Genomic DNA, 18,405 nt, shown 5'->3' on the forward strand with positions numbered 1-18,405 from the left:
CTGTCACTCAGCCAATTCTTATCCAAATGCCTACTTTCCCTTTTATTCCAGGAGCTAGAATTTTGTTCACAAGTCTGTTGTATGGCACTGTATCAAATTTTGATTTTGAAAATCCATATATATCACATCAACAGCGTTGCCCTTGTCAACCTTCTCTGCTAACTCCTCAAAAAAACTTCAGCAAGTTAGTTAAACATGAATTTCCCTTAATGAATTTGTGCTGGCTTTCCTTAATTATCCTGCACTTGTCTAAGTGATTATTGATTTTGTCCCAAACTATAGTTTCTAGAAGCTTCCTCACCACTGAAGTCAAACTGACTGGTCTGTAGTTGTCAGCTTTATCCTTGCACCCTTTTTGAACAAGGATGTAACATTCACAATTCTCCAGTACTCTAGCACCACCCCTGTGTCTAAGGAGGACTGGGAGATTATCACTCGTGACTCTACAATTTCCACTCTCAATTCCCTCAGTACCCTTGGATGTATCTCATCTGGTCCTGGTACCAATTCTATTTTAAGTAAAAATAGCCTTTCTAACACCTCCTCTTTCTCAATCGTAAATTCTTTTAGTGTTCCAGTGACCTCCTCTCTCTCCTCAACCTGGGTAGCATCCACTTCCTTTGTAAAGAGAGATGCAAAGTACTTGTTCAATTCCTCTGCCATTTCTTCAGCCTTCATATGCAAGTCCCTTTTTTTTTATCCTTAATCAGCTCTTCTCTTTCTTTTACCACCCTTTCATTATTTATATGCTCATAGAAAACCTTGGGATTCCCTTTTATGTTTGCTGCCAGTCTCTTTTCATGCTCTCTCCTTGCTTTTCTTATAGTTTTTTCACTTCTCCTTTGGTCTTTCTATATTCAGTCTGATTCTCCATTGCGTTTTCTACCTGATACTTGTCATACGCGCACTTCTTCCTTTTCATCTTCACCTCTATCGCTTTCGTCATCCAGGGGGCTCTGGATTTATTTGTTCTATCTTTCCCCTTCAAGGGAATATACCTTGACATTACCTGCAATATTTTTTCTTTGAAGGTGGCCCATTGTTCAGCCACCATCTTTTCTGCTAATATTTGATTCCAATTCACTCGACTCAGATGCATTCTCATCCTATTGAAGTTGGCTTTCTCCCAATTAATTATCCCTGCTCTGGATTGTTCTCTGTCCTTTTCCATGATTAACCTAAACCTTATGATACAATGGACACTGCCCCCTAAATGCTCTCCCACTGATATTTGATCCACTTGGGCTAACTCATTCCCCAGAGCCAGGTTCAGCAGTGCCTACCCACTCACTGGACCAGAAACATACTGCTGCAGAAAATTATCTTGAACACATTCCAGGAACTCTCGCCTCTCTTTCCCCTTTGCACTATTCCTATCCCAGTATATATTTGGATAATTGAAGTCCCCCATTATAATTGATAATTCTTTCACCGTTCTGTAATTTCTTTGTAAATTTGTTTCCCTACATCCCTTCCACCAGTTGGTCTATATACTACATTGGTCAATGTTATTACACCTTTTTCATTCCGTACCTCTAGCCAGAGAGATTCCATCCTTGACCCCTCTGGAACATCCTCTCTCTGCAGTATGTAATGCCATCCTTAATCAATACCGTCACTGCACTCCCCCCAACCCCCCACACCCCTTTTCTTCCTTTCCTGTCTCTCCGAAACACCTTGTACCCAGGAATATTTAACACCCAGTCTTGTCCTTCTTTAAGCCAGGTCTCTGTTATAGCAATAATATCATAATTCCATTTGTCAACCTGTGCCTGCAGTTCACCAATCTTATTAAACACAGGCAGAAATGCCTGTCTGCCCCCCTAACTATGGAATCCCCTACCACTATAGCATTTCCACTCTTCCTCCTCCCCTCTGGTGCAGCAGGTCCACCCCGTGGTGCCTCAAACTTGGCTCTTGCTACAGTCCTCTGAGCTCACCAGTATCCAAAATGGAAAAAAATTCACATAGATGCACAGTAATCCTGATTTAGGCTTTTCAACTTTCCCCTTTATTCTGACTCCATCTAATCTCCATCTAATAACTTACTATTGCCTTCTCTAATTCTATCAAACTCTCTAAGTATTCTGTTTACCTTGATACTACTCTCTGATATATCCTCATCATCAGTTAATACTTCTCTGCTTCCCACTGCCAGTTTCTCTCCTCTCCACTTTGAATTTCTCCTCAGGTTCCCACCCCTCCTGCCAATCTAGTTTAATCCCTCCACAACAGCGCTAGGAAACCTCCCTGCAAAGGCATTAGTCCCAGCCCTGTTAAGGTGTAATTCGTCCTTCTTGTAAAGGTCACACCTGCCCCAGAACCAGTCCCAATGCCTCAGAATTCTAAAGCCCCACCTTCTACTCCATTTCTCCAGCCATATGTTGAACTGCTCAATAGTTAGGGAAGCTCATGAGCGTGTGGCACTGGGAATAATCCTGAGATTACTGCTTTTGAGGTCCTGCTTTTAATTCCCTTCCTAACTCCTGAAAATCTGCTTTCAGGACCTCATCCCTTTTCCTTCCTATGTTACTGGTACCAATGTAGACCACAACCTCTGGCTGTTCACTCTCTACCCCGCCAAAAGAATGTCCTGCAACCACTCTGTGACATCCTTAACCCTGGCATCAGGAAGGCAATATACCATCCTGGAGTCATGTCAATGGCTGCAGAAATGCCTGTCTGCACCCCTAACTATGGAATCCCCTACCACTATAGGATTTCCACTCTTCCTCCTCCCCTCTGGTGCAGCAGGTCCACCCCGTGGTGCCTCAAACTTGGCTCTTGCTACAGTCCTCTGAGCTCACCAGTATCCAAAATGGAAAAACGGTTAGAGAGTGAGATAGCCTCAGGGGATTCCTGCACTACCTGCCCGTTTCTCTTAGATACTCTGGCAGTCACTCATTCCCTCTCTGCCTGTGTACTTCTTAGCTGTAGTGTGACCACTTCTCTAGACGTGCTATCCACATAATCCTCGGCCTTGCTGATGCACCACAGTGACTGCAGCTGCTGCTCAAGTTCCACAACACGGAGCTCAAGTTCCTGCAGCTGGTGACACTTCCTCGAGTCATCGAGGGCACTTTGTGCCTGTAAGACTTTCCACATCCCACAGGATGTACATTCCATGGCTGAGCAGCGCTGAAAAACCTTAAACTTTATATAAAGTGTTTACTACAGCATGGTATAATAGAATAACTCAGCTGCCACTCATCGATCGTCTCCTCTGTGCTGAGTCTGGAAAGCCCTATACTTACCAACCAGTCAACTTCCCGTGACTTCACTTTTAGATTTTATCTGTGTACGCTTGGCTCTCTCTCTCCGCTGATTGATGTGCTCCTATGCTATTCAATCAGCTTCTTCCCCTGTAGCATAGCAAGAGCCAGCTACTGGAGGCTGAGGAAAGGTAGAAAAAGAAAGGAGCACCTCCTTCTCTCTTCACTGAACTCCCTCACTCACCAAACTCCAATTTAAGCACTCTAATGCACCCAAAGCAGCACTCCTGCTTTAATTTTCCAAAATTCCCTAGGTCCTAGAAATCCCATTAAATTGGAAAATAGCAAATGTGATTCCTTTATAAATGAAAGGAGGCAGGCAGAAATCAGGAAACTACAGGCCAGTTAGCTTAACCCCTGAAATTTCTGGAATCTATTGTTAAGGAGGTTATAGCAGTGTACTTAGACAAGCTCAATGCAATTAGGCAGAACGCACATGGTTCTGTAAAAGGGAAATCATGTTTGACTAATTTATGGGAGTTCTTTGAGAAAGTAACAAGCAACATAGATAAAGGGGAACCTATGGATGTGCTGTTTTTTGATTTCCAGAAGGCAAAGTGCCACGTCAAAGGTTACTACACAAAATAAGAGCTCATGGTGTAGGGGTAACATATTAACATGGATAGAGGATTGGTTAGCTAACATGAAACAGAGAGTAGGCATAAATGGATCATTTTCAGGTTGGCAAGTTGTGACAAGTAGAGTGCCACAGGGATCAATGCTAGGGCCTCAACTATTTACAATTTATGTCAATGACCTGGATGAAGGGACTGAATGTATAGTTGCTAAATTTGCTGATGACATGAAGAGATGTAGGAAAGTAATTGTGAAGAGGACATATGGAGTCTGCAAAGGGACATAGGTTAAGTGAGTAGGCAAAAATTTGGCAGATTGAGGATATTATGGTAACATGTCATTTTGTCCACTTTGGCAGGAAGAAGAGAAAAGCATCATATTGTTTAAATTGAGAGAGAGATTGCAGAACTCAGAGGTACAGATGGATCTGGGTGTCCTGGTACATGAATCACAAAAAGTTATTTTGCAGGTCAGCAAGTAATTAGGAAGGCAAATTAAATGTTGTTTATTGCAAGGGCAATGGAATATAAAAGTAGGGATGTTTTGCTACAATTGTACAGTATGTTGGTGAGATACATCTGGAGTAGTGTGTTCAGATTTGGTCTCCTTATTTAAGAGAGCATACAAGTGTGTTATAAGCAGTTCAGAGAAGGTTAACTCAGCTGATATCTGGGATGACGGGAGCGGGGTGGGGGGGGGTCAGTGGTGGTTATCTTATGAGGAAACATTAGACAGGCTGAGACTGTATCCATTGAAGATTAGATGAATGAGAGGTGATCTTATTGAAACATATAAGATCCTGAGGGGACTTGACAGGGTGGATGCTGAAAGGATGTTTCCCCTTGTGGGAGAGACTCGAACTAGGGGACACAGTTTAAAAATAAGGAGTTCCCCATTTAAGATGGAGATGAGAAGAAATGTTTTCACTCAGAAGGTTGTGAATCTTTGGAACTCTCTTCTCCAGAGACTGGTGGAGGCAGGGTCATTAAATATTTTTGAGGCAGAAGGTTCTTGACTAACAAGAGAGCCAAAGGTTATCGGGGGTGGGCAGAACATTGAGTTGAAGCTACAATCAGATCAGCCATGACCTTATTGAATGGCGGAGCAGGTTCAAGGGGCTGAATGGCCTACTGCTCCCAATTCATATGTTTGTATGTACTGAGACTGTTGTTCCCCACCCTGTCTTTGCCCTGACTGTGATACTATCCCTATAACCACTACTTAATGCTTTTTCCAGCTAATTTCTCAACTCTACCCAAGGTTTACCATGGATCTCCATAATTTTGTGCTTAACCAGAAGCCTTTCATGTGGAATTTTGTCAAATGCCTTTTGAAGGTCTAAATACACGTTATTGTTGGGTTTACGGAATGGACTTAGGTTATTGCTTCCTCGTCATGATGGCAATTCGCTTATTTAAAATTATATACTCTTCTATCACTTCCTGCCTGAATAAACCAACAGCTGAAATACAGAATTAGCGCAAAACCTAGATTAGGAGTGCCAGTCTGCCCAGCAACATGATCACTGAGATGAAGAATGTTTTCAATATAAGTGCGCTTACCATAAGTAGATTGTAATCTCAATAAAACAGGAGTGCACTGAGATGAGGGATGCTTTCAGTTTAAGTAGGTTGAATTTAAAGAACTTGCATTGTTCTAGAGCCTTTCACAATCTCAGGATGTCCAAATACAGACAGTCCTGGAAAAACTCAGCAGCTCTGGCAGCATCTGTGGAGAGAGAAACAGAGTTAACATTTTAAGTCCAAAATGATTCTCCTTCTGAAGAAGGATGGAGGTGTCATATTGGACTCGAAACATTAACTCAGATTTCCAGCACCTGCAGTATTTTGCATTTTTTAAATTATTTTTGAAGTGTGGTCACTGTTGTAATATAGCTAACGGAGAAGTCATTGCCACATTGAGCAATGAGGTGACTAGGTAAACTATTGGTTAGAGATGTTGGGTGAGATATAAATATACTCCAGGGAGAACTGAACTGTAGCGTCAGCCTAGGTTTTAGGCTCAAGTCTCTGGAGTGGGGCTTGAACTTAGGGACACGAGTGCTACCCGCTGAGCCACAGCTGAGATACAGTTTAGCACATGTTAAAACTATCTGCTTAGTGTTAATGGTTGGACAGATTGTGGGCAGCCCACGCCGTGGATTTCTGACACCTGCTCCTGATGAATGAGGGTGGGCATGGGCTTCTCGCCAGGAGCATGTGTCGAAAAATTACTGTACCATCTGAAGCAGCCAAACTGAGACGGTTCATGGTGAGAAAATGGGCCTGACCCATGTGGTTCATTCATGAACCTTGACATCAAGGAGTGCTCTCTATGGATCTCTGTCAGTAGGCGATGTGTCCATGTGCAAAAGCAATCACAGCTTCAGAAAATCTAACAAAAGTTCTGGAAAACTGGCAACTCTTTGACTGGCCCTGATTATATAAGGTGAAAACAAGTTTGCAAATTAGTCTCCAGCTATACCTTACATTCTCCAACAGGAGTAGTAGACATGCCCAGATTTACCCAATATACTGGGAAACCTGAAGGAGAGGTACAAATGTTGAGTACTTATTTTTGGCAGTGTATTTCCTTAAAAGTGATGGTTCATTTTAAACACTTTCACACTTCACAATAAATACATTATCAATTTAACTAGGATAAAAAGAACAACAAAGTGAATGTTTCAAATTCACGAGATATTCTCTCAGGCTCAACCTTGCCTCTGTCTTCACCCTATCTCAGCCTATCTGCACCGAAACCTTCATCCAACTTTGTGCTCATCTAATCCAAAACTCTCCTGTAAACTTTATCTCCTCTAACGCTCTGGTGCTTGCATTCTCCCCTGTTCACCTATCAGCCATGTCCTACATTGGCTTCCAGTGTCTCAAATTAACATCCTCAAACTCATGGCTGAGTCCTCCCATGCCTTAAACTCTCCCTGTATCTGTGCCCTTCTCCAGGTTACAAACTGCTCCTCCCTTCCGCAAGCTCTGTGTTCCTCTGACTCCAGCCTCTTGTGCAACCTCCACTCCCCCACACTGCACCCCTACCTTCAGATGTCTAGGTCTTACTTTCTGGAATATTCTTGCTAGGTGAATATGCCTCACAATCTCTCTGCCTTTAAGAATCCCAAAATCCAACCTCTGACTAGGTTGATTGAGACACCCTGGTGAAGCCACTCAGGGCAGTGGGGTGGGGTGAGGGGATCTTACTGAATCTCAGAAGTTAAATGAAGGGAGGTTAGCCAGGAGATTAAGGGAGGCTGTTGAGGCTACACATGTGATTGAAAAAGCAGTCAAATGAAGTAGCCCCATTGTTTTAAGTCTGAAATCTGACAAGAACTGACAGTTCTGTAATGACTTCCAGAAACTTAATGAAGTATCCAAAGTCAATGTCTATCCGAGGCCCGAATGGATTGAGAGATTGGGGAAAGTCAATTATCTCACCATCTTAGATCTGACTAAAAGATGTCAGCAGCTCCCTTAAACAGAGTCAGTGAAAGAGAAAGCAGCTTTAGTGGTTTCTGAGGTCTCTTCCAGTGAACTGTCAGGTCATTGCATTACATGGAGCCACAGGCAAAAACAACAATGATTAAATGACCCAAGGCAAATCATAGGGGTGTTATAAAGCAAAATTAGACACCAGTCACATAAGGGGATATGGCAGATGGCCAAAAGTCTGGTTAAAGGGTTAGGTTTTCAGGAACACCTTAAAGGAGGAAAGTGAGGTTGAGAGGCAGAGCAATGTAAGGAGGGAAATCTGGAGCTTGGGGCCTAGGCAGCGGAAGACATGGACACTAATGTTGGAGTGATCAGGGATGCTCAAGAGGCCAGAATTAGAAGTGCAGATATCTCGGAGGGTGGGAGTGTTGGAGGACACTGCAGAGAAAGGGAGCGTGAGGCCATGGAGGGATTTGAAAACAAGAATGAGCATTTAAAAATCAAGGCATATTAGACAGTCTAAGGGTATTTGGGCTCATGGCAAATGCCAGAGAACTGCCACAATCGGCTTTCAGAGACCAAATACCTAGTGTACACCATAGCAGGGAGGCTGGTGAAACCTCAGAAGCAAAGTGGAAATTAGAAAAGCCAAGCCCTGTCACAAGAATAAGAAGCAAATCAGAGCATTTATTGACAAGTTATTCTGGAGTTTGCCCCCCACCCCGCCGGCTCAAGCAGCCCCTCTTGCCAACCTGATTAGAGCTAAATCACCAAACTGTTAGGGTGGAGCTAAGAGGTGGTGGCTGCTTTCATGGGCCTGAACTAAATGCTGTGTAAATAATCCTGTGTCCATTGTCCCGAACTTAAGCCAAAAATCTGTATTGCAAACTGATACCTCACAGTTGGTTCTCAAATCACCTTCAAATTGCCTGTCAAACATTTAATGAGGTCTAACAAATGCCTGTGTTACTCTTTGGTTTCTGTCACTCTGACCCTATTGTTTTGAGATGGAACATGGGGTGGGAGTGGCTCATGAGAACACCGATACCCTCTCCCAAGCTTATTGCACCATGGCCCAGGGTGCTGGGGCCAAAGTGGCAGTTCAAGACGGCAGCTCACCACCACCCTTTCAAGGGCAATTAGGAATGAGTGATAAATGCTGGCCTTGCCATCAATATCACATCCTGAGTATGAATAAAGAAAGGAAGGTATGGTCCCTTTAAGAGCCTCACATTTAAAATATAATTGCAACTGGAGTGAAGGGTGCCATTTCCCAGCTGAACTTGGAAAGCTGAGATTCAGGAATCATACAGAAAGATTGAAAGGGGCTGGGATTTGGGGAAATATTTAGGATTACTGTCTGGAGGCTCTGACGTGGTAGGACCGAGTGAGGTCAGTGGGTGGACCGACCGTGTCCTGAGAAAATCAAAATGTGATGTCACGGGAAAGATTTAAGTACTTGGTTGGTGAGTATTTTTCTCACTTATCTTGCGAAATCCAGGTAATTTTTTAGTAATTGTAAGGTTTTATTAGTATGGTTCAATATCAGTCGTAAAGCTTATTAGGAGTAGTAGGGTTTATTAATTAAAATACATGAAATAAAATAAATTAATTAACACATGGTAAGGATGGCAAGGCAGGTGATGTGTTCCAGCTGCAGTATGTGGGAGATGATGGATGCTAGTGTGATCCATGGCAACGATCTGCAGTAAGTGTCTGTGGATTGATGAGCATCGGCTCAGAGTCATTGAGTTGTGATGCATCAGGGAGGGGGAAGTTACCTGGGTGCTTTGTTCCAGAAGGTAGTCACACCACTTAGAATAGGATTGTCTCATTTGGTCAGGGACAGGAGGGTGTGACTGCAAGTGAGGTGGGTAACGGCATCGAGAATATAGAAGTGGAGGAGCCTCAGCCTTTGCAATTGTCCAACTAGGCTCTTGCAACTTGTATGGGTGAGAGTGGGGGCTGCAAGGTGGTTGAGTGAGCTGACCATGGCACTGTGGAAGCCATTCAAGCAGGGGGAGTAAATAGGAATGCAGTGGTAGTAGGGGACAGTATAGTCAGGGAGATAGACACAATTCTCTGCAGCTGAGAGCAAAAGTCCAGAAGACTGTGTTGCCTGCCTGGTGCCAGGGTTCGGGACATCTGCTCCGGGCTGGAAAGGAACTTTTAGTGGGAAGGGGAATCCAGTTGCTGAGGTCCACATGGCTACCAATAACAGGGAGGAATAGGAATGAGGTTCTGCATCGGGATTTTGAGCAACTAGGGGCTAAATTTAAAAAGCAGAACTTCGAAGGTAATAATCTCTGAATTATTATCTGAGCCTCAAGCAAATTGGCATAGGGTAGATAAGGTTAGAGAGATGAATGCGTGGCTCAAAGACTAATGTGGGAGAAATGGGTTTCGGTTCATGGGGCACTAGCACCAGTGCTGGGGAAAGTGGGAACCGTAGCATTGGGACAGTCTTCGCCTGAACTGTGCTGGGACCGGTGCTCGGGCGAGTTGTATAACAAGGTTGGCAGAGAGGGCTTTAAACCAAATAGTGGGGGGAAGGGATAATGTGAGAGAAGATGTGGTATATCAAAGGGAAACAATAAGGTAAAAGAGCAGCATAGTGATTTGGATAACCAGAGTGTGGCGGGAGTGTACACACTTAAGAGTGCATTGCAGATAAGGTCAGAGATTGCAAAAATGGTAAAAAGAGGGTAAAAAATGGCTAAAATAGTTAATGGCCTTAATGTTACTCTCCCTGGTTGGTGGGTGTTTAGGTGGGGGGAGGGGGTGGGGTGGGGGGTGGGGGGTGGGGGGTGGAGGGGGGGGGAGGGGGTGGGGAGGGGGTGGGGTGGGGGGCAGGGTGGTGGTGGTGGTGGGGCGGGGGGTGGTGGTTGCGTGAAGTTGAAAGAAAGGGATTCCCTCCAGGTTCCTGCCCACTCTGACCACACAGCAAGTTTATGTAGGGGTGGGCAAGGCCTCGACAGGAAGTCTGCCCTTGCCCCAATTGAGGCCCTTAAGTGGCTGGCCTTCTCCCACTCAGCCCCAATTTTTAAGCTGGCAGGAGGATTGACCTTATGTGGGGGAAGCCAGAAAATCAACAGATTTCGGCCGTGGGGGTGAAGGGTGGGGTACCTCCATCAGAAGCCCACTTTTGAAGTCAGGCACTCCCTCCACTTAAGGTCTGGTGGCCTCCGGACCTCCCTCCCGCACTCAAGATTCCAATCTCCCCCTTCACGGCCCCTCCAGGCCTTCCCTACCCACCCCGTCCTGGGACCATTCAAACTTACCTGGCCCTCCGGTGCCCTGACTTAGTCTCAGGCATCCTCATGCAATTCCTTCAGTCCACTGCAGCTCTTGTCACTGCAGGGACTGGAGAGATGCCAACCGAGCAGATTGGCTGGTAGCTCTCTAAGGTGGGATTTCCTCCCAAATGAGGGGCAGATGTCCTCCCTGCAGCTACTTAACACTCAGCATTAAGTGAAATGGCTGCGGGGCACTCGGAGTAGGCGGGGATGTGTCCCACGCTGACTCTTCGGATGGTGGGAAGCGGGACTCTGACATCCAAAGAATTCAGACCAATGGTTTTGTATCTGAATGTGTGCAGTATTCATAACAAAATGGATAAATTGTTATCACAAATAGAAATTAATATGTATGACCTAATAGCCATCACAGAGATATGGTTGCAGGGTGACCAAGGCTGGGACCTGAATATTGAAAGGTATTTGACATTTTGAAAAGATAGGAAGCTAGGAAAGGGTGGTGGGTAGCTCTGTTAATCAAGGATGTCCTTGGTGCAATAGTGAGAGATGGCCTTGGCTCTAAATGGCAAGATGTAGAATCAGTTTGGGTAGAGATAAGAAATAGGAAAGGTAAGAAGTCACTTGTGGGAGTAGTTTAAAGGCCCCCTAACAGTAGTTACACTGTAGGACAGGGTATATGGGAAGAAATAAATGGAGCATGTAAGAATGGTACTGCTATAATCATGGGTGACTTTTATCTACATGTAAATTGGGCCAAATCAGATTGGCAAAAGTAGCCTGGAAAATGAGCTCAGAGTGTATTTGGGACAATTTCTTAGTGCAGTATGTTCTAGAGCCAACCAGGGAGCAGGCTATTCTAGATCTGGTAATAAGCAATGAGAAAGGATTAATCAATAACCTCATGGTAAAGGAGCATTTATGGAACAGCGATCCGATCATAGAATTCCATGTTCAGTTTGAAGGGCTGAAGTGTGGGTCTGAGACTAGTGTTTTAAACCTTAATAAAGTTAATTACAAGGGTATGAAATCAGAGCTAGCTAAAGTGAACTGAAACTAGGTTAAAAGATAAGACAGTAGAGATGCAGTGACAGACTTTTAAGGAGATATTCGATAGCTCTCAGCAGAGATTAATCCCAGTGAAAAAGAAAGACTCTCTGAGAAAGATGCATCATCTGTGGCTAAATAAGGAAGTTAAGCATAATATCAAATTGAAAGGAACACTGTACAAATCTGCAAAGATTAGTGGTATGTCAGAATATTGGTCAGATTTTAAGAGCCAGCAAAGAATAAGTAAAACATAATATGAGGGAGAACGTAGAGTATGAGAGAACGCTAGCTGATAATATAAAAATAGCGAGTAAGAGTTTCTGCAAGCATTTAATTAAGTTAGAAAATAGTAACTGAAGCTGGTGTTGGTCCTCTTGAGAATGAGTCTGGGGAATTGATAATGGAAAAAAGGAAATGACAGAGACATTGAACAGGTATTTTGTGTCTGTATTCACTGTAGAATGCTTAGAAAACGTCCCAAAGATACTTGAAAATCAAGTGGTGAAAGGGATGGAGGAACTTAAAACAATCACCATCACCATGGAAAAAGTGCTGGGAAAACATTAGACCTAAAGGCTGACAAGTCCCCAGGGCCAGATGGCCTTCATCATAGGATTGTAAAAGAAGTGGCTGCAGAGATAGTAGAAACATTGGTTATAATCTTCCAAAATTCTTTATATTCTGGAAGGGTTCCAGCGAATTGGAAAATACTAAATGTAGAACCTTTAATCAAGAAAGGAGGACAGAAAACTGGAAAGTTAGCCTAACATCTATCATAGGGAAATTGCTAGAATCCATTATTAAGGACTTTATAACAAAAAAATTAGAAAATTATAATGCGATTAGGCAGAGTCAATATGGTTTTATGAAAGGGGAATCGTGTTTAACTAATTTTTTTTAGAGTTCTTTGAGGAAATAACAAGCAACATGAATAAAGTGGGACCTGTAGATGTGGTGTAATTGGATTTCTAAAAGGCATTTGATAAGCTGAACAAGACAAGAGGACATAGTGCTGGGGTAACATATTCACATGTATAAAGGATTGGTTAGCTAACAGGAAGTAGAGAGTAAGGATAAATGGGTTATTTTTGAGTTGGCAAGTTGTAACTAGTGAAGCAGGAACTAGGGATCAGTACTGGGATCTTAACTATTTATATTCCATATCAATGATTTGGATGAAGGGACCGAATGTATGGTAGCTAAATTTACCGGTGACACCAGATAGGAAAATGGGGGTATAATGTTGGAAAATATGAACTTGTCCACTTTGACAGGAAGAATAGAAAAGCAGTATATTATTTAAATGGAGAGAGAGATTGCAGCACTCTGTGTTGCAGAGAGATCTTGGCATCCTGGTATATGAATCACAAAAAGTTAGTGTGCAGGTACAACAAGAGATTGAAGGCAAATGGAATGTTGTCATTTGTTGTAAGGAGAATGGAATATAAAAATAGGGAAGTTTTAGTGCAGTTCTATAGGGCCTTGATGAGACCATACTGGAATACTGTGTACGGTTTTGGTATCCTTATTTGAAAAAAAAGATATAATTGTTTTAGAAACAGTTCAGAGAAGGTTTGCTTGGGTCCTGAGGGCTCAGGGTGGATGCCGGGAGAGAGTTTCCTCTTGTGGGGGAGGGGAGAAACTAGAACTGGGGGACACAGTTTAAGAATATGATTAAAATGGAGATGAGGAGAACTTTTTTCTTTCAGAGGGCTGTTAGTCTGTGGAATTCTCTTCCCCAGAAAGCAATGGATGTTGAGTCATTGAATTTATTCAAGGCAGAGTTAGATAGGTTTTTGATAGACCAAGGGAGTTGAGGGTTATGGGGTGGTGGAGAGTAGGGAAGGGGGATGCAGACTGGAAAGTGGAACTGAGTCCACAACCAGATCAGCCATGATCTTATCCAATGATAGAGCAGGCTTGGAGGGCTGAATGGCCTACTCCTACTCCTAAGTCCTATGTTTCTATGACTGTGCAACAGAATCCATTGACAAGTGCTGGGGTAGGATTGAACACATGGCTAATAAAGCAAGACGGCCACATTTGCAGAGCTTTTAAATAATTGTGCTGAAATGTAAAGTGAATTTACATCCTTAACACTGCAGATTTACTGGAAGCCAAGGATTCCATCTCCACTTAACATAGAATAGCTTCACATAACAGTCTGTTCCAGTCCAGAGGCAAAGCATCTTAGGGAAACAGTGCCAGATTTAAATGTCATCTTCAGCAAATGAACCCAGCATGTGAGGAACAGTTGGAGCCTGAACGATATCTAGTTGGAACTCATTCCGCCTATGAATATATTAGCCTAGGTTTTCCGATGTGATTAAAAGCAGCTTTCCAACAGACTCAAATAGATGCACACTATTCACCCCGTTTCCCAGGGCAGGCTCATTTACAGGACGCTTGCAGAGAGTGGGAAAAGGCAAGCTCAGGACTGATGATTATTAACTCTAGAATGGACTCAGTCACTGCACCGTGCAAGTGCTTAAGTATTTGAATATTCCTATTCTGTCTTGCTTTTGCCAGCTTATTTTGTTCTTTTTCCCGCTGTCCCTTCACCTTTTCATGTGCAGTGAAGAAATGAGAGAAAGGAAAGCGGGAGCTGAGGAATGAGAGGAGAGTGCAGAGAAAAGATTACTCTTGGGAAAATGCAGAGAGATTGGGAATGGGTTCCAGGTGGGACGGAAGTATTCAGGAGTTTGTACAACCTTATGAAGAGGGAAATGTACATTTCAATGAGCTGAATGGACTCAGCACTTTCAGCAGAAGTACACGTATGCAGCAATAAATAGGATGTGGGGATTGAGTAATCAGTGATGTTTTGCGTCTTGGGCATAAATCACAAGACAATAAACATCTCTTTAAAATTGAGATAAGCAGCAAACAAGAAGATCAAACTGGACTGACTTGATACAATGCAGCAATCATTGCATTGAGGTTGCTGGGTAGCTGAGGACTTCTGGAGTGGAGGGTTCATGGGACAGGCAATAGTTATCAGGGGGGATTTTAACTTCAGTGTTTAGGAGAATTGGGGGAGTTGCATAATGTCAATTATCTCCCTGTTTATACCCTGAGCAAAGTTAAAGTCAACCCCAGGGGCTTTTACTGATGATGTTGGAGTGTTGATTCAGGAGTTGTGGAAGGACGAACACAACCGTCACAGCTCAGCAGAGTTTAACTCCCAATCATGTCTTTACTTTCATTCCCTTTGTTTTCCTTTTAAATTCAAAGTGTGAAGGGTTAAACTGCTCACACTGTTTTGCATTAACCCTTTCCATACATATAGCAATGAAGGGCCCAACATTCCTTGGATCACAATCCTTACAAGTTATTCTGGGATTGTGAAGCTCTGAAGAAGAGTCATACGGACTCGAAACGTTAACTCTGTCTTTCTCTCCACAGATGCTGTCAGACCTGCTGAGTTTTTCCTGCATTTTTTGTTTTTGTTTCTGATTTCCAGCATCCGCAGTATTTTGCCTTTATACTATTCTGGGATTGTAACTGACAGTGCTGTCCAGCACTAACCCTGGCAATGTTTGAGGTCACTCACATGGGGTAAGGGACATAAGTCCCTTCCAGTCAAATTTCCCACCCTTCATTTGCCCCACCACTGGTGGCTGTGCCTCCAGGTACCAAGGCTCTGGAATTCCCTCCGTGCACCTCTCAGCCTCTCTACCTCTCTCCCCTCTTCAATGCCTTCCTTAAAATCTACCTCTTTTACCTGTCCTAACATCTGCTTAAGTGGCTTGGTGTCAAACTTTATTTGATAGCACTCCTGTAAAGTGCCATCGGACATTTTACACCATTACAAGCACTATATAGATGCTAGTTGTTGTCTTGACCCCAAGCTCTTAAATTCCCTTTGAAAACATCTCCACCTCTCTTTTCTCTTTTAAGATGTTACTTCAAACCTACCTCTCTGAACATCCCTCTTTGCCTTAGCATTAATTTTTGTCCAGTTACACTTCTCTCAGGCACTTTGAGACTTTTTATTCCATGTTGAAGATGCTACTTAATTGCAAATCATGGTGTTGTGATAATTTCAAATAGCACAACATCACCAAGTTCATTTCCAGCTGTAGAGATGCTGTTAATACGGGTGGCCAGTGTCACAGTGGACATCTTTTGATGGGCACCATAGAACTGGTTAGCGGATTACTGCATACAGTTTGGGTTCATTCCCCCTGTGCCAGTTTGGGAGTCCTGCAAACAGCAGGCGTTGGTCTCTAAGTTGAGTGAGTCAACAGTTACAACCTGACTGTATCTCTTGTGGTTTCCTGTCACTTGATCCATTGGTGGTTACGGGAGGAGACAGTGCCTCTTTAGAGAAGTTGCCCTCCTCCTCCTCTTGCAACCCAGGCGCCGAGAGAGTCAGGCTTGCAAGCCAGAAACCCCAGCTCAGGCTTAAAGGGTGACATAAATGGAGACATCACTGCCAATTTCCCCAATTGTTGAACAATAATCCCTAGAAAAATGTCTGAGCAGGCACCTCAAACAAAATCGAACTTTAGGAGTGGGTGACCACACACTAAATCAAAGGGGTAATAAAGAAGTGATAAAAAGGGTCATAAAGAAGGAGAGGGTGTTGGGGGTGGGGGTAGTGGTTTTGGGAGGGAATTCCAAAGCAGGTGGAAGGCATTGCAGCCACTAGTGGGGCAGAGAGAATAGATTCATTAAAGATCACTGAAACAGAGTTCAGGGGCAGCGTTGTATGGCTGGAGGAGGTTTACAGAGATTGACGGGGATGGACCATGGTTTAGGAGTAACATCTGAATGTTTTACATGACCAGCGACCTGCTGCCCACACTTTACTGGACACATTTAGAATGTGATACAACAGTGCAAATCACAGATCTTGAAGTAGTTCAAAGTCCCCTGATTCCTGCTCAACACCTCTTCCATCGCCACCCTCCCCAACAACATAAGACTGTACAGGTGAGCTGCTCTTAGTGATCCATTCTCATTGTCAAACCAGCTATGTGAGAACAGCAACCTTCCTCCCAGTCGTTTTGGGACAGCAATCAATAAGCTTGTAAATAGTCTTAACGTACATGGCTCTGCCAGATAAGATCAGCACAGTGGAATTATCATAACTGCTCAACATTTCTTGCTTTCCTTTTACTGGGGCTCATGTGATGTAAACATTTGTGGTCATTTTAGTTTTGTGGTAAATTTCATGAAGCCTAGTCAGTGTAAATACAGGCTGATTAGTGCGGATCAGGCCAGGCTTAGTTAGTGACAAGGGAGGCAAGGGTTATGGGGGTTGGGTGGAGTTGTGCAGGCAAGAAAACGGAGCTATAGGCCATGATTAGATCAGCCATGATCTTACTGAATGGCAGAGCAGGTTCGATGGGCAAAATGGCCTAGCCCTGCTGCTGTTTCTAATCATCTTTAGATAAAGGTTGGTGCAGACATAGGCCCGGTTAGCGCAGGCGCAGGCCCGGTTAGCGCAGGCGCAGGCGCAGGCCCAGGCCCGGTTATGTGACACAGTCTGGGAAGCACTCAGCCCAGCCTGGTAACCTATGCCTTGGGACAAGCTGAAATAATGAAGGTTCTAGGCTTTATCAGACTGACTCTGTGCATACAGCAGTCAGTATCCAGGAGACCGTGCACCTACCCAGTATATCCTGCATAGGCACTGCTCGGATACAACCCTTGATCACCAACTGTGTGTGTGCTGCAAATCTATTAAAAACCCTCAGGAAATCAATGTGGTCTCAGAATTTTCAACACAGTGGGTTCCCCATTAGGCTCCTTTTAAAAAGCCAATGTGCCAAACTCTTGCCCATATTAGGTAAAAAGGGTTCTTTTTTGAAGATGGGCATTCACCAATCAGACCCCTCTTATTGGTATGACAAAGGAAGGAATCCCTCTTTTGAAGGGAAATATTATTAGGACCCCTCCCCTCCCCACTGAACTTACTTCCATATAAGGCCTCTTGGGCACTGCACACAATTTCTTCAATATTGCAAATCCACTCTAATCCAGTGTCTCTTCAGTAGTTATGGAGGTATCTGGAACTACTCTATGGAAATGTTTTAAAGTGTAAATCAGATAAATAAATAGAAAGCTGTGAGCAGCGTCTCACCCGGAAGTCTATCCCGACTGTGGCGATGAAGTTCCCTGCTAAAAAGGCACGGTCTTTGAACTGGACCAGGAAGCAGGTCTTGCCCACACCAGAGTCTCCAATTAACATGACCTACAGTGTGTGCAAATTCTTATTAGAACCTTCCTTAAACAAGAGAGAGTGGCAGCAGTACATGAAATGGTTATTCAACAGGTCAGTTCAAAACAAGAGATCCAGCAAAGTCTTGGGAGATGATCCTTCAGGTCTAAACATTCCTTTACAGTTTCCAGTGCCAGTGGTAGTATCCAAGGAGATCCCACTGAGGCATCACTCCACATAGCACACCATTCCCAAAAGGGAGATGTGGTGACATAGGCTGGAATGTCCTTAGAACTGTGTATAAATGGGACTTTATTTCACACTTGTAGCTTAGTTATGGCACTAGAGCAGGAACAGCTGAAAGAAAATTCCCAACCTTACTCTTCTAAGGCTCTTTAGGTGTTAGCTTTAACTGTGTGGGTAGCACGCTTATGTCAGAAAGCAGTGGATTCAAAACAACATCAGAGACCTGAGCACATAAGCTAGGGTGACACTTCTGGGCAGTACCAAGGGAGTGCTGCAGTGTTGGAGGTGCTGCCTTTCAGATAAGACATTAAGCTGAGGGCTAAATCTCCCACGGTACTATTGGATGAAGGGCAGGATAGTTATCCTTTCCTCCTAGCCACTATTTATCCCTAAGC

At 43.7% G+C, this 18,405-nt stretch overlaps 1 protein-coding gene across 2 annotated transcripts in view; it reads right to left on the bottom strand.

The window, feature by feature from the left end:
- Positions 1-18,405, bottom strand: part of LOC144699709 (ras-related protein Rab-37-like) — a 185,205-nt gene that overhangs the window by 144,190 nt on the left and 22,610 nt on the right. Inside the window, exon 2 of one of the 2 annotated variants that reach the window (XM_078570860.1) lies at positions 17,687-17,797. The exons of the other annotated variant lie outside the window; for it this stretch is intronic. Within the exon in view, the coding sequence (XP_078426986.1) occupies positions 17,687-17,797 (111 nt within the window). The remainder of the gene's footprint in view (positions 1-17,686; positions 17,798-18,405) is intronic. 2 annotated transcript variants of the gene reach the window in all.

The sequence above is a fragment of the Cetorhinus maximus genome, chromosome 24, assembly GCF_964194155.1.
Source record: "Cetorhinus maximus chromosome 24, sCetMax3.hap1.1, whole genome shotgun sequence".
Taxonomy (NCBI): domain Eukaryota; kingdom Metazoa; phylum Chordata; class Chondrichthyes; order Lamniformes; family Cetorhinidae; genus Cetorhinus; species Cetorhinus maximus.